The following is a 15666-nucleotide window of genomic DNA, read 5'->3' as shown; positions in this document are numbered from 1 at the left end:
AGACAGATTTTCAATTGCTAATCTTCAGAGGCCTCCATATTTTATAGCAGCCAATGGTTAAAGTGTGCATTTGTCATTGGCCTATTATTTTTCAATGTTACTATTCTTAGTGCAGATAATTGGGAGAAAATGTATATTCTGCTGGGGCAAGGATCAGTTTTCTGAGCTTGCCTTCTGGTAAGTCTTTGGACTTGATGGCCATCATACGTTCTCAAGTTCCTATTCAACTGACCAGCCCGAGCAGTTGCCCTTCTTTGCTCCTCAAGTTGGGGTGTGTATGATCCAAACGGTGCTCATATGAAGACTGGTTTCCTGAGGAACTGGTGAGGAAGGGAAGGTGAAGAAAGTAGTGGACACTAGGGCGCAGCAGATGTGTCTTCAAAGAGCTCCTAGAGATCAAGGCAGCCCATTCCAGCAGAAGGTTCCCCAACAGAGATTACCGTGTTGGACTTCCTGGGTTCAAAATCCATCCTTGACCACAGAGCAGGCTGGGTGACTTTGGAAGTTGCTCAGCCCAACCTTCATCGCAGGGTTGCTGTGGGAGTAAGATTAGGAGAGATCGTCATGTAGGCTACCTTGAGTATATCTCTTGGTGAGCGCATGGGATTAAATGAAAACAACTAAAGGATTGGCTGCCAGAACTTAGCTCCAGAGAGTTAAGCAACTTGTTGGATCCTAGTTGGATTCTCCCCCCATGCCTTGTGGAATGCTTGACTCTTTTGATGATGCTAAATTTCCTTTTGATGATCCTAAATTTCCAGTCTGGCATAGTGGTGAAGGCACCAGGCTAGAAACCAGGAGACACTGAGTTCTAGTCCTGCCTTAGGCACAAAGCCAGCTGGGTAACTAACCTTGGGCCAGTCGCTCTCCCTCAGCCCTAAGAGGGAGGCAGGGGCAAGCCACTTCTGAAACTCCTGCCAAGAAATTTGCAGGGACTTGTCCAGGCTTTCTTTGGGAGTCATCACGGACTGGACTGGACTGGAAAGCACAAAAACAATTAAAAAAAAAATCCGGTATTCAATCATCCCTTCGCCACCTGCTGGTTTCTAAACTGACTTCTCTCGGCTTCATTTCCTCACCCTCTCTGGATCGGAGTCCCCAGGGTACTCGGACTTCATTTTGGGAATCATTTTATCTGCGCCGAGCGTGGGAGGAAAGTCAGGAGCGAAGAGGACAAAAATCTTAGGGTGGAGGGTAAACCCTGAAACTCGCGTCTAAAAATTTAATCTCTGTCCACGGGAAGCTCTTACGCGTACACACGTTTCTGCTGGGCTGCTTTTCCTTTTGACTCTCGCTCTTTTCTTCATCCGCAAGAGCAAAAGATGTGACGGGGGGGGGGGCAGAGGGAGAGCCCCCCCCGCGCCTTTGTCTCTTTGTGTCTGATTTCCAGCGCGACCGCAAGGACCGCCCAATATCGCCGCTGCTCTACTGGACTGTGCCACCTTCCGGGCCGGGTCTGTCCCTCCTGCGCTTGCCGCATCTGCTTTTCCCCGGACTGACCCGGCTGCGCCGCGAAAGGGAAGAGGCTGCGCGCTCCCCTCGCGCTTGGCTGCTCAAGGAGGGGGCGGGGGGGGCTTAACTCGGTTTGCCAGCGGCTTCTGCTGCAACGGCGTCCGGACGCTCCGCAACACCCCCGAGGCGCCTCCCCCGCCCACCCCGAGCCGGGGACGCCCCTCCAGCGGCGCGCGGGCGGAGAGCCGGAGGGGCGTCACCCCAGCCCCGGCCCGCCCCTCTGCTCCCATTGGTCGTGGCTCCGTGACGTCACCGAGGCGAGGCACCGCCCCTTCGCCCAGCAAGCGCGCGTGCGCGCAGGGCGACCGCTTTTTTCGCGGAAGCGCTTCGGTCGCCCCGGACGGCCGGCGGGCAGCCGGGAGGGCGCCCCGGCCCCGCGAGGGAGAGCCTCGGCTCAGGTGCGACGCGCCTCCCCGGCCGGGATCGCAGCCAGCCCCAGCCCGGGGAGCGCTTCGTCGCTCCCGCGGGTCGGCAGGAGGAGCCGAGCGCCCGGCCTTTGCCCCTGCCCGGGCTGGCGGGACTCGCCCGGGTCGGGGCGCGGGAGCTCCGCACGCGCCCCGGCGGGCGTCCTCGGTGCCTGGCCGCGGGTCCGGGGATCCGGGACAGGGCTGCCGGCCGCGGCCTCCTCCTGGCCGGGCCGGGCTGCGCTCCGCGCCGGGAGCTCGCGCGCCCTGGAGCCGCGGCGGCGCCGGGCTGGGTCCCAGCCGCCCGGTGGCTCCGGCGGCCGCCGTGGAGGGGGCGGCTGGAGCAGGTGCGCCCGCGGGCTGTTCTCGGTGGCCGCGGTAAGCGAGGCTGGTTTTGCCCTAGGGATGGACCGGCAGCTGGCGCAGCTGGTGGAGGACTTGACGACTTCTGGGGAGCCGCAGCTGGATCCGAAGAAGATGAAAGCGCTGAAGAACATCTGCAGGTAGGCGTACGGGAGACGCCGTTTCCTTAGGCAAGAGCCCAAGAAAGCATCAGTACATCGCACTTTTCAGCATCTGCACAATTTTTAGGTAGGGGATCAGGTGTGGTGGTTCGGGAGCAATCTTAATTGTCCTAAGTAGAATTTGCTTGGATCTGTGTGCGCCCAGCCCGGTTAGGTTAGGTGGGCTAATCCTGACTGATCTAAAAAAAATGAACCACAGTCGGGTCTGGTTGGTATTTGGATGAGAGACCACCAGAAAATGCGATAGATGGGGACCCAAACAATCCCGCAAGAAGGAGCACCTGAGAAACTATAGGCACATCCGTGGAATCGGTGGCTACGCCTGAAGTTCGGACTGTATTAGATGTGCAAAGGATTGCAGCCTTAAAGATTTTGCGAAAGGACAAGACTTTAATTAGTGCACGGAGCGAAAGAATTAGATTCTGGAATTAAAAACTGCTTGAATTAGTTTCTTTGCACGCAAGGGTGTCCGCAAGGTGTAGTCGAAAGCATCAAGATGGTGGCTGCGTTGCTGCAGTTGAAGCGCCACTTGATTTTTATGCACTTTGTGGACAATCCTGTTCGCGCACAATATTGTGTCCTTCCAATGAGACCATATCATTTAATATCATGCTTATCCCACTATAGGTGTTCTGATGAACATATTAACCATGTTTACCACCTGCTAATGTCCCAGTTAAATCAAGAACATGCCGAGATACGTCTTTCAGCGTTTCAGATCATGGATGAACTCTTCACTCGGTCACATCTGTTTAGAACTTTGCTTATTTCAAACTTCCAAGAATTCTTGGAACTGACCGTGGAAACAAACTACGATCAGCCTCTTCCCCCACCAAGCGATGTGGCCCAGAAACTTAAAAAAGCTGCCATTAAATCTGTACAAGAATGGCATGAAAGATACGGAGAAGCCTACAAGAAACTTTCCTTGGGATATTATTTTTTAAAACAGAACAAGAAGGTATTTAATATTTGCTTTCATGATTTAATGCTCTGGGGCAGGGTTTTTCAACCTTGGCAACTTTAAGATGTGTGGACTTCAACTCCCAGAATTCCCCAGCCAGCATGGCTGGCTGGGGAATTCTGGGAGTTGAAGTCCACACATCTTAAAGTTGTCAGGATTGAAAAACACTGTTCTAGGATGTTAGCGCCCTGATGGTGATTAGTTTTTAAAAGGTGACTCTGTCTTTGCCTGCGAGGAAATAAGGCTTTGGTTTTGAATAAAATGCTTTAGAATTTATTACCCCATTTCTGCAGGCTACAATTCTTGCTAAATGCTTAAATTCACTGTTGGGAACATATGTGCTGAGAGATTAATTCTTTAGAGTGCATTGATTTTATCTTATTTTCTCTCTGTACCTTTTTATTTATTTTGAAGCTGGAAAGGTAGACATTTTTAACAGAATGATTAAGAAGAGGTACATACCCAAGCACACATACAGAGCCTTTTGTGCTATGTAAAAGCTGATGTGATTAATTATTAATAATATTATTAATAAAATTATTATTAATATTTTAGTTTTGTGCACCACCCAGAGTCCACTGGAGTTTGGCAGCCAATAAATTTAAATAAATAAAATATTTAGATGAGTGTATCCCTTTTTATGCAACTTCTATAAACTTTTAAGAACAGCTTTCATACATTCTCGGGGGAGGGGGCTGAAAAAATACAGTGGTACCTCTAGTTACGAACGCCCCTCCTTACAAATTTTTCAAGATACGACCAGTTCCAGCCCCAAAAATTTACCTCTACTTGCAAACTCCGCCTCTACTTACGAACCGGATCCGCGGCCATTTTCCCTGCTGCCATGCGGTCGCGGCTTCCTGTGGGCGAGATTGCGGTAGCAAGGAGACGTTCGGTGAGGCTTGTGGTGTGTTTTGTGGTGTTTGGAAGGTTTTTGTGGCATTTGAAAGGTTTTTGAGGTTTAAAAATAAAATGCATATGTTTCAGAACTGTTTAGCCATATTTACATTGAACCTTATGGGGGAAATTTACCTCGGGGTGCGACCAAATTCGGGGGGGGGAATAGCCGTATTTACATTGAACCTTATGGGGAAAGTTGCCTCGTGGTGCAACCAAATTCGGAGGGCGGAACGGATTAACCATATTTACATTGAACCTTATGGGAAACTTTACCTCGACTTGAGACCAACTCGAGTTGCAACCAGAGTCACGGAACGGATTAAGTTCGTAACTAGAGGTACCACTGTATAGGGAAATAATCTGTTACTGAGAGATGTTCAGCACCAAAGAAAATGCTAAACTCATCCAATGCTATACACCAGCAATATTAACATTTTATAAACAACCAATATGGAATTGAATCCTGACTTTATCATGCTTAGAATGTGCCTGTTGAATTAAATGGGACCTGGTTTTCCCCTGTTCTTTTTCAGGTAGATTTTCAAGATGTACGTGCCAGAACTCTAGCAGAGAGAAAACGAGATGAAGAGAGGCAAAAACGATTGGATAATATTTACAAAGATAAAGCCCAAAAAGCTGAGAAGGAAATGGAAGGTGAGAGGTTTGATGTATGGGATGGTATATTTCTTCCAATTATATTTCCAGGTGTCACTGCAATGTTATTCCCTCATATTTGTAGGTTTTATCAATAGGAGTGCTTTTACAGGCCAATTGCCATAAATCGTGATCTGCTCGTAGATCAGGAATAAGTAAGTGGGAGAAAACAGAAATAACATGATGGTGAAAGGCAAAAGTTAAGAAAATTGAGCTGCAGAAGGTCTGGAAACTTTCTGAGCTAGTGCCATATATCAGAAAACTGTCTCTCCCCCCTTGGTCAAAAGTTACATACATTTTAAAGGAGAGTAGCAGTAGTTTTATTTAGTGTATGCTTATAGTTAAACATAGAATAGATAAATAAAACATTATAATATGCAGTACCGCCAATATCAGCAGTTAAACAACGTAAGGCATTTCCTTACGCAGTTTAATAATCAGTATAAAACCTTTCTTAAACTTAGTACAGCCATAATATGATTTTATAGAGATGGAGAATGAATGTCACTCCTTCCCCCCAAGAGAAATTATGTGTAGTTACATTCCTAACAGAAACTGGTAGTTCGTCAGCCTGTGACTCTGTCACCGTTTACTGCTCTGCAATCTAAAGGTTATTCCTAACTTACAGGGTCAATTTGTTGTCAATTTTGCTCTCGCACTTGAAAAGTAAAGGCAGGGAAATCTGGATTTCTGCCTTTTATTTATTTGTTGTTTGTGTGTTTGGTGGTAAGTAGAAAATGTCCGCAACATGCCAAAATTAATTGCCAAGTTTGCATAGGTGAGCTAAACTTTTTCAAGAGACAAGCTGGCTTTAGTGTCTGTATGCACTGTTCTTAATTTACTGCTACTTAACAGATATGTCTCAAGAAATCCAGTCTGTCCTGACTGAGATGGAGAATTGTTTTCAGCTGCTGGTGCCAGATCCCTTTGACTTCATAATAAATGACACTGAAGCAATTGATTGGAGGAGAGATGAAGTGGACAAAACAGCCACCTGTTCATCAGCGCAGATGTCAAATCAGCAAGGAGCTTTCATGGATCATGATCAGCAACCTTGTTGTAGCAAGGACCTTCCTTCCATTTCTCTGGTGCCAAAAGCTGATAGCAGAGACTCCGACAGGGAAAAGGAGAAGAATGAAGGCACGGAAGGCTGCTTACAGCCCGAATTGACTTCTCTTGGCATTGTGGGAGATGATGATTCTGCAACCTTTCTTCGGAGCTACGGCCTTGGCTCTCACAAATATACTCTCAGCCTTGAAGTATCTTCAGGTACTTGAACCTAATTCATGGAAAAGTTACTTCTAGCTCATGGGTGGTATTGAATGTCAAAATTTTCACTAATTGCCTAGTAGATGTAGCATTTAGGACAGTGTTTTTCAACCTTGGCAACTTTAAGATGAGTGGACTTCAACTCCCAGAATTCCCTAGCCAGCATGCTGATTTAGGATATGTTGTTCAGTAGTTTTCTTTTGAAAGTGAGTTTTCTCACTTTCCCACTCTCCTTTGACTAATTCATTCTGATTTTTGTAAAGATGGGCTATGTCTTGAAAAAAATGTGGAAACCACTGTTTTGTGGTAGGGTACTTGCAAATAAAGGTACAGAGGCTCCTGGTGACTTCATGGATATATCTTGGAAAGAGTATGGAGTGATTTGTTATTGCTTTAGGACAACCGGATTATTACAGTGTGTCCTTGGAGACCACCCAGAAGCTACAGCTGGTTCAGAACGCAGGGGCGCAGGCACCCACAGGAGCGTTTTGCCATTCCCATTTGTCACTGCTGCTCCACAAGCTGCATGGGTCGCCATTCGGCTTCTGATTGTATTTCAAGGTGCCTTATACCACCTTTAAATTCCTGTATGACCCAGAGCCGGGTTATTTGGGGGACTGCCTATTCGCAAGGGTCTCTGCCGGTCCCACCCCACCCGATATGGTGGGTGTGTTCTAGGTCACCCCTATTAAAAATTGTCATCTTACGGGACTGAGGAAGCGTGCTTTCTCTGTCATGGCCCCCACCCTCTGGAACAGCATCCCCCAGAGATGTGGGTGGCGCCTCTCCCCTGGGATTCCCAAAAGCTCTCAAAAGCTGGCTTTGGTCCCACCCCTGGGGTTAATATATTTTGGGGGGCCTTATTGTGTTTTCTTGTTGTTGCTGCCTTTATGATTGTTTTAGTCCAGGCTGTCTGCGTGGTTTTCTGTTTCTAATCGCTTTTATTGCTTTTTGGTTTTGTACGCCGTCCAGACTCCGTCAGAATTGGGCAGCTGTAGTGAATTTGAATAAATAAATAAATTTCTCAGTCTAGCTTTGGAATTCTGTAGATGTTTCTTAGCCACGTATTAATAGGCTCTGACCCTGCTTAGCCCCTAGGGTCAGACGGGGTCGACCAGGTGTTGCCCCCTGTGACAGCCTGTGCTGACTGTTCAGGTCTTGATGCAGGGCTTTTCATCATACCTTGACTTTTGACATAAAGCCACTTACAATTCCTACTCAGAAAGCTATTGCTCTACTCCATGCAAAATATTCTAGATCTGGAGAGAAAGGTGAAGGGATAAGTCTATTCCTACATACGCTTTAGAACAGTGTTTCTTAACCTTGGCAACTTGAAGATGTCTGGACTTCAACTCCCAGAACTCCCCCGCCAGCATGGCTGGTGGGGGAATTCTGGGAGTTGAAGTCCACACATCTTCCAATCGCCAAGGTTGAGAAACACTGCTTTAGAATAACCCACACAAGTAACAGGTTGCCAAATGCTCAACTGGAACATTTTTTCAAGAATTTATTAATGCAGTGTGTGTGTGTGTGTGTGTGTACAAACACATTGTGTATATACAATATATATACCTTGTGTCTATATAGAAATACACAGGGATATTGAGAAAAAGAAATTTAATGTATTGTCTTCCTTTGTTCCTGCTAGATGTGAAACTAAGTGAGAATGAAGACAACGCAGCCATCATAAATAGCGTTACAGATAGTTTTAAGCTCATAACAAATAAATTTTTGCCATCGGTACAGTCTTGGATTCAGGTAAGGAAAACGTTTTTCACTAAGAATGAGGCCGGATTTCTTTCATTCTGTATTTTAGTGGTGCTGAGACCTTGTGGATCAAAACTGCTGAGATGTTTTTGTGATATATTTGTTTCCCAGTTTTCAGTTTTCAACCAAGGGTATTTTCCAAGGCTTTTTCATAGAATCAGAATCAGAATCTGAAGAACATTCATTCATTCATTCATTCATTCATTCATTCATTCATTCATTCATACATTCGATTTATTTTCCACCCATCTCCCCCCAATGGGGAACTCTGGGCGGCTCACAAAGTACATATCATACAATTACAATTATACAATTAATTACGTTATGTGACTGGCAGGGGTTGCTAGGGGGTCATCCGGGCTTTTTCCTCCTCCGTAGATCTTCCTCGCCGCTCGCTGCTCATGCCGGCTGCATTCGGAGTTCGGCCAGCACTGGTATTTTGCTCCCCTGCGCAGCACCACTGGTTCCTCCCATCTAAACAGGAGTACCCATTTATCTACTCACAGATGGAACAGCTTTCGAATTGCTGGGTGAGCAAGGAGCTAGGACAAGGGACAGGAGCTCACCCTGTCCTGCGGGGCTGGGCTCGAACCGCTGAAGAGCCAATCATTCTGACCGGCAACTCCCGCGTCATTAAGCCCTTGCGCCACAATTTAACTCTGAACGCTGCTCCAGGTTCTTTCTGGAATCTGTCTAAGGACCTCTTTTTCCAAAGCAGTCTTTTTACCCGGGCTGAATAACCCAGGATAAGCTGCTTCTAAAGTTTAGCCATGTCAGCTTCCCAGCAATTTCCACCTGTTGGTTGTAGTCCTGCTTCTGTTGCAGCAGAAGACAACTTTGCTCCATGTTCTTCATGAGAGCTTTTCAGGTGTTTGAAGATGACATATTTGATGCTTTTTGATCTATTCTCATGGGTTCCTACCCAACATTTTCCCAATCTTTTTTGAAGCAGCTGTCCTGAAATCCAAAGGCACATAAGATTAATCTTCACAGCCCTTTCTAGCCATGAATTCCACACAATTGTTTCTTCCATTTTCAAACAAGTCATCCTTATTGGTCAGGATTATATTTAGGATATCCCCTTCTTGCACCTTCAGAACATTGAAGTTGTTGGAAAGGAAAAAAATTGAAGAAAATATTATTTTATTTGTAGCACGCTTCCAGTAGATATCAGGGTAGCTGAAATCCCTCTGCTAATGTGGCTCACCTCTATGAAAGTTGCCTGCTACAGTAGATTTAACGTACTGTTGCTACCTTTTTTTCATTATTATTGTGCAATTGGAAGCTTCAGAAATTGGTTGGATCTTTCTTTGATCAGAGGACTGGAGATTGTCACAAAACTGTGGGTCTTACCTTAAATAGAAAAATGAAATACTGGCCATTTTCCCATTCAAGATAAAAATTGCAGTCCAAGGGCTGTCGGTTGTAACCAAACCGCTAGAGAGAAATGACAAATTACTCTTCACAAAGTTAGTACTATCTTCCTACTAATGCAGAAGTGGGTTTTAGTAACAAGGTCTGTGGAACAGTTCCTGAATGTACGCTTCTAACAAGCTGATTCGAACCCCTTTTGTCTTGAGTGTTCAGTGGTATTGTGAAGGAATGGTTGGATGAAGGCCGTGCTCGGGGGGCTAAGGGAATGCTTAGCCCCCCGAGCGCGCCCTTCATCCAACCATTCCTTCACAGGTATTAAGTATAAAGTTTTCACCGATAGTTCTGCTGAATTTGGTCTCAGTTGCTCTAATTTGCAGCTGATCAGAGGCTAAGACACTTTACCTAATTAATTTTTTCCAAAAATTGTAGTTCTTTGATACCGTTCCAGCTGGAATTTCATCTGAGTACACCAGTTGGATATTGTAATACTGCTGTCCAGAGTTGCTGGGAGTCAGGTGGCATTTCAATTTAATAAATTATTATTATTGTATTATTATACATCACTTAAAATACATTTAGCACTTTAATTTTGATCTTTGTGTCCTTATTTTGGTTTATATATGGTGGTTTGAGGAACAATGAAAGGAGAGGGGTCAATTCCATTAGAAACTTTCACGGAGTAACTATGAACGGTACAGAGATTGTACAGAAGGGGGAAAAATAAATTTTAAAAAATAAAAAGCTACTGGTTTAGCCAGGCTTTTTATCTGAGTGAACCAAGTTCCTATGTATCATGAAAACCTCTGTACTAGGAATATGCAAAGCATTCCTTCTGCAAATCTTGCTTGCATGGGACAGCCAGTTTTTAATGTTCTGTGCACTGAACAAAACACATATTTTCTGGATGGAGTGTGGAATGGAGTTGTTTTGTGTTCTGGAGCAAATCTGGCAGGGCTGTTCAGGGCAGAAAAAGTGTGTTATTCCATTTTAGTTGCTGTTTTGTACAGGTGATTATCTGTACCTGCAAGTAACAAATGAAGTAGAAGATCACTTTAGCTACTGATCTGTCTTACTTCAGAGTAGATATATATACGATTGAGCTACAGCAAGTCCTACTGAATTTATTTGGAGTCATAAGTATGTCAGTCCTAAATTTCAGGTTTATGGCTTATTTGTAGCTGGATGCTTTTAAAACATGTTAGATTTTAGCTCCTTATTTTTCCCTGTGTTCTTTTTGCTGATTTGAAATAAACCTCTCTGTATGGAAAGTATAGATGAACCGTCAGTTGCTAAGTACTGCAAATTGCTATTATTTTTTCTAGTGGCATGTGAAACGTGTAGGTCATCTTAGATGAACTAACTAATTTGCAATTTGTAGTTATTCACAAGGGCTGGGATAAGTGATGATCGCCTAAGACAAGCCATTGACCTTAAAAATAAATTGGAGACTGCTCTGGAGAAGACTAAAAAAATGAAGATTGATTTTAAAGAGAAGAGAAAATTGGTAAGTTGAACCAAATATTTCTAATGAACATTAGGGCATACTGAAACTGGAGTCACTGTATTTTCTTAATAGGCTATATTCTACACTTCATTTTATATTCTTTTGTTATGCAGGGACTCTTCAAGAAATCAGTGGGTCTACTAAATTTTTCACAATGCTTATTTTATGTTACCTTCACCTAAGTAATTATACTCGAAGTTTTCCAAAATGGAATGGATTTTTTTTAATCCTCTGAATTAATGACCTAAGTTTCTCCTTGTACCTCATTTTTCCCTCTGTCTCTAAATGTCGGAAATACGACTTGGTTTTCCGCATCTTGCTTAAACTTTTGCCTTAGCTGAAGTATTTATGAGCAGTAAGTAGGTCGTAATACAGATTTAGGACAGGGATGCAGTTCCGATGCAGTGAGATTGCTGAGTTAAAAATCTGCCATCTGTACTAGACTCTTGTCTTATTCCTGGATGGCAAAGTTCATTCATCTTTTACATTTGAGTGTAGGCAAAAGGCTGAGGAAGACTTTCATAATATCCTTTAGATCAGGGTTCCTCAACCTTGGCAACTTTAAGATGGGTGGACTTCAACTCCCAGAATTCCCCAGCCAGCAAGGGGAATTCTGGGAGTTGAAGTCCACCCATCTTAAAGTTGCCAAGGTTGAGGAACCCTGCTTTAGACTGTCAGTTCTCCAGGTTTGTTCTGTTTGTAACACCCAAAGAGGAGTTTATGTTTAAATGTGCTCCCCATGGTAAGCAACGTTTTATTTTATTCTGTTTTATGACAATATTAACCACAGCTTGACTTGATTATAGGGCTTGGCCAAGTGGTACATCTTTAATAGCTCACGTAGTCCTCACATCCTCTAGTTTGCTAATGTATTGTATATTTTATTTGTTTTCTTGGTTATCTGGTGCTTTTCTGTTTGTCACATTGACTGGTCATTGACCCCAACAGACAAACACTTTTATAGACTTTTCTCTTGGAACCCTGTGTTGGGTATTTTTACGTGTCATAAAATTAGCTCATTGCTTGCAATAATTAGCTATTTCGTGAAGTCTTTTCCATAGTGTTTGCTCTTGATAATTAATGTTCCATGTAAAAATTACATTTTAAACGCCTCTTTTGTTTATAAACAACCCAAGTATGTACTTTTTTTGGTCAGTGGTTACAGGATGTCATTTTACTTTCCAATTTCACACTTTCTGCCAAGCTCTTGGTGGACAACTTTTTAACAATATGTATGAAGTAGTCAATGAAGCTTGGATTAAAATGGAAGGCCTGTTCACACATTTGCCCTGCCCACTGTAGAATATTGCAAAATGTAAAGCTTAAATATATACAGAGAATGTACCATGACGCCACTAAATACATACACCCATGCCGGAGCTCCCATGCTAGCATTCCAACCCCAATCCTTGGGGAAGAGCTAGATCTTCACAACCTTGTGAAAGGCCAATAGAGTAGGAGCTGTCCATATTTGGGGAGGGAGGCTGTTCCATAGGACAGCTGCCAAAGCAGAGAAGTCATGCTTCCAGTGACCCACCAGATGACACTGTTTTATCAATGGCACCCAGAGCATGCCCACTCTATCAGATCTGGCAGGGTGGACAAAAAGTACTGGGGAGAAGTTGTCCCATAAGTAATCTGGTCCCACGGCATGTAGGGCTTCAAAGGTGACAACCAGCACCCTGAATTGCATCCAGAAGTCTTCTGGGAGCCTGTAATGTATGTGGGAATGACTTGGGAGACAGGAGGAGGAGCTGCAGCCTAGACAACAGTCTGATAAAGCAAATCTGAGTCCAGAGGAGGAGGGGTGGCAAAAGCATCTCGGAAGGGATCCTCCCTAGTTTTTGGGAGAGGAAAAGTGGGGGGGGGGGAATTTTTGGACTTGCAAGATTGATGTTACCCTTGCAAGACAAGAAGCACAACAATGAATACTAGCTTTATCTTTATTGTAAGGTTACATTAACAGACTCTTGCATTTGGCTGCATATTATTAACTTTGTTGGCAGATAATGCCCTAAGATGTGAGCCAGTTGTTGTAGTGGTGAAGGCACCAGGCTAGAAACTGGGAATCCGTGAGTTCTAGTCCTGCCTCAGTCACGAAACCAGCCGGGTGGCTTGCCAGGGAAACTGCAGGAATGAGTCCAGGCAGTCACCAGGAGTCAACACTGTCTCAAAGGCACCCCTCCCCCAGACCAAATGAATGAAGAGTGTAGTTGTCTATTAACCATCCCCTTGCTGAATTTTCCCTTCAGATTTTTCATATTTAAAGTCTTTTTGTGAAACTCCAGTTGACAACATCATATTAACTGAAACTCAGTCAGCTTTCAGATTCCAAGCCATGGCTTATACGAGCCATTGTTCGAACCCGGCTTGTTTACTTTCGCTTTCTGTTTGCTTAGCTTTCCTGCCTCTGGACCCTGCCCTTTGTTCTGCTTCTTAACTACGAGTAGCTTGCTGAGATGTTGGATTGAGTCACTGATGCCATTTTTAATTGTCAATGTACATACTTGAATTTTTGGACCAATTTTGTCCCTACAAATAAGAAGACAGTTGATATTTTACAATTATTTATTCAGTCATTATTCATTAACGTAGTTATTAACAGGTCCCCTGCACAGGAAGATATGAATACTTGCAGTGTATGTGCTCTTTGTGTCAAAAAGAACTTGAAGTTTCTTGCGTTTTCGGGAACATCTTATCTTCCTTGAAGCTGCATTGTACGTTTTGTGGTTTTTTTGCAGGAACTGTTTAAAAAGCTGTTTCTAAGCCCATGATGAATATACAGGTCGTCCTTACTTACCACGATAATTGGGACCGGGAACTCTGTCACTAAGTGACACGGTTTAAGGCACGATGTCATGTGACCGTGCCAACTTACTATGGCAGTTCCAGCAGTCCCAGTTGCCACTGTTAGGCGAATCTTGCACAGTTGCGTCCTGCAGTCACGTGATCACCCTTTTCAACCTCCTGCTTGTTTCCCCACTGACTTTGCTTGTGGGAAGCTGGCAGGGAAGGTCACAAATGGTGATCATGTGAACACGGGACGCTGCAACTATCATAATTGCAGAGCACCCGAATTTCAATCGTGACCGTGGGGACACTGCAACAGCCACAACTACGAGGACCTGTTATAAGTCCCCTTTGTTCAGTGCCATTGTAACTTTGAACAGTTGCTAAATGAGTGGCCATTAAGCAAAGGCTACCTGTATCTGATTTCCATGTGAATATCTTTAAATTCAGGGCTTATATTTATCCAGAACCATTTTCAGTGGCCAGTAGGGGGCGCTGTGTTCTTCATACTGGGTGCTTCTCTGCTCACATCATTAGAAAATACTTCTGAGTTAAGTGGGATAGCCTAAAATGACCAGTACTTGAAATGAAAAAAACAAAATAAAAACAAAAATTGTTTTCTAGGCAGCAAATGGGCTCTGTGTTGTGGAGATGGCAGTGTAATTGGTCAACAGAAATTAAAGTCACTGATTAGCTTTCAGGACCTCTAAATTTAATCCCGCAACACATGTAAAAGTTAAGGGGAAAAATAAGGTAGGAAAGAATAATAAATTGAATGCAGGGTCATGCAGATTCACTTAAAGGAATTATTTCAGGTTACATCTAGTAGCTTTCTTTGAGAAAATAATAGATTTTTCTGAACAAAGAAACAAGCCATCAAATTAGTTTGGATTTTAGTAAAGCATTTGGTATATGGTCACTTAAAAGATGTTGAAGGAATCTCTCAGGGATCGATCATTTATTTAGTTATGTAGTTAAACACTTCATATTTGGCTCTTTGTTCAAAGTCAGTTCACTAGACAAATGGAAGCAAGCTATCACATCAATTGAGAAATCTAGATGGATCCAAGTGGATAGAATTCCTGAATCCGATGCCGTAAGAAAGATCCTGTCCCAGCTGATGTAGAATGAAGTGGGATGTAGGACATGGACCTTAGCAGGCATTAGTAAGCATGCCAGGTTTTGCTGGAGAAGATCCAGAACTTTGTTCCCGGCAATTCACGACTGCTCTTTAAAGCATTTTCACTTTGCCCCTTCAGAGACATTTTAAAATGTAAGGAAATAATGCTGAATCAATTTTGATGATATCATAAATTAGATTCACAAAATGAGATATAGTTCATCAAGATAAATGCAATGTTATGATGTACCTATAGAAAGTAAATGTGCATTAATACCTGTGGGTGATCAGAATGAGATGCTGCAAGGTTACAAGATAGTTTTCGGTTGGCAATGAAATCCACTTGCAATAAAACATAACAAGCAGCCTGTGATGATGCAGAAAGGCCAGTGAAGTTTGTACTGAAGCAGGATCAAAGAGAATGCAAAAGTTCCCCTGGTTTGTCACTAGCGGAGTTTTTGGAAGATCTCCCTAGAAAAGTGGAAACTGAAAAGAGACAAGATTTTAGGGTACAAGTATTTCAGATAAGTCATTTTGTCTTTTGTTGCTACTGGGGTAGAGGGGGGAGACAAAGAGATATCTTGATTTAAACATTCAGCAAGTTTTTAATATTGTTTTACATTTCTGTTCAACATTTAGCATAAAATAATATCTGTGACCAGCTAGGTGGCAGCATCTGGTTGACTGATTTGGAAAACTAAGCAGAGTTGGGCCTGGTTAATATTTGAATGGCAGCTTGAAGATGGCATTACTTTACTCAAATAATACATGCACTTAAGTCAGTAACTGGAATTAATGGCTGTGAAGTGGCTTCCTGGGTTGTAATTATGAAGGTTTTAATTTTAGTGAGGGACTCTCAAAGGGCCACATGTTATTCCACTCCTTAG

At 43.6% G+C, this 15666-nt stretch overlaps 1 protein-coding gene across 2 annotated transcripts in view; it reads left to right on the top strand.

The window, feature by feature from the left end:
- The first annotated feature begins 1774 nt into the window (after positions 1-1774).
- Positions 1775-15666, top strand: part of UVSSA (UV stimulated scaffold protein A) — a 64145-nt gene continuing 50253 nt past the window's right edge. Inside the window, exons 1-7 of one of the 2 annotated variants that reach the window (XM_088139440.1) lie at positions 1775-1910; positions 2320-2419; positions 3068-3398; positions 4835-4955; positions 5811-6224; positions 7873-7982; positions 10744-10869. In XM_088139440.1, coding sequence (XP_087995566.1) covers positions 2322-2419; positions 3068-3398; positions 4835-4955; positions 5811-6224; positions 7873-7982; positions 10744-10869 — 1200 coding nt within the window. In that variant the 5' untranslated portion in view covers positions 1775-1910; positions 2320-2321. Of the gene's footprint in view, positions 2420-3067; positions 3399-4834; positions 4956-5810; positions 6225-7872; positions 7983-10743; positions 10870-15666 lie in introns of both variants that reach the window. The other variant, XM_088139439.1, reaches the window with a different exon arrangement.

This window comes from Python bivittatus, unplaced genomic scaffold (assembly GCF_059951505.1).
Source record: "Python bivittatus isolate LINGU-HERP-01145 unplaced genomic scaffold, Pbiv_v1 ctg000210_np1212, whole genome shotgun sequence".
In the NCBI taxonomy this organism is placed as follows: Eukaryota; Metazoa; Chordata; class Lepidosauria; order Squamata; family Pythonidae; genus Python; species Python bivittatus.
This window is presented reverse-complemented; position numbering and strand designations above follow the sequence as displayed.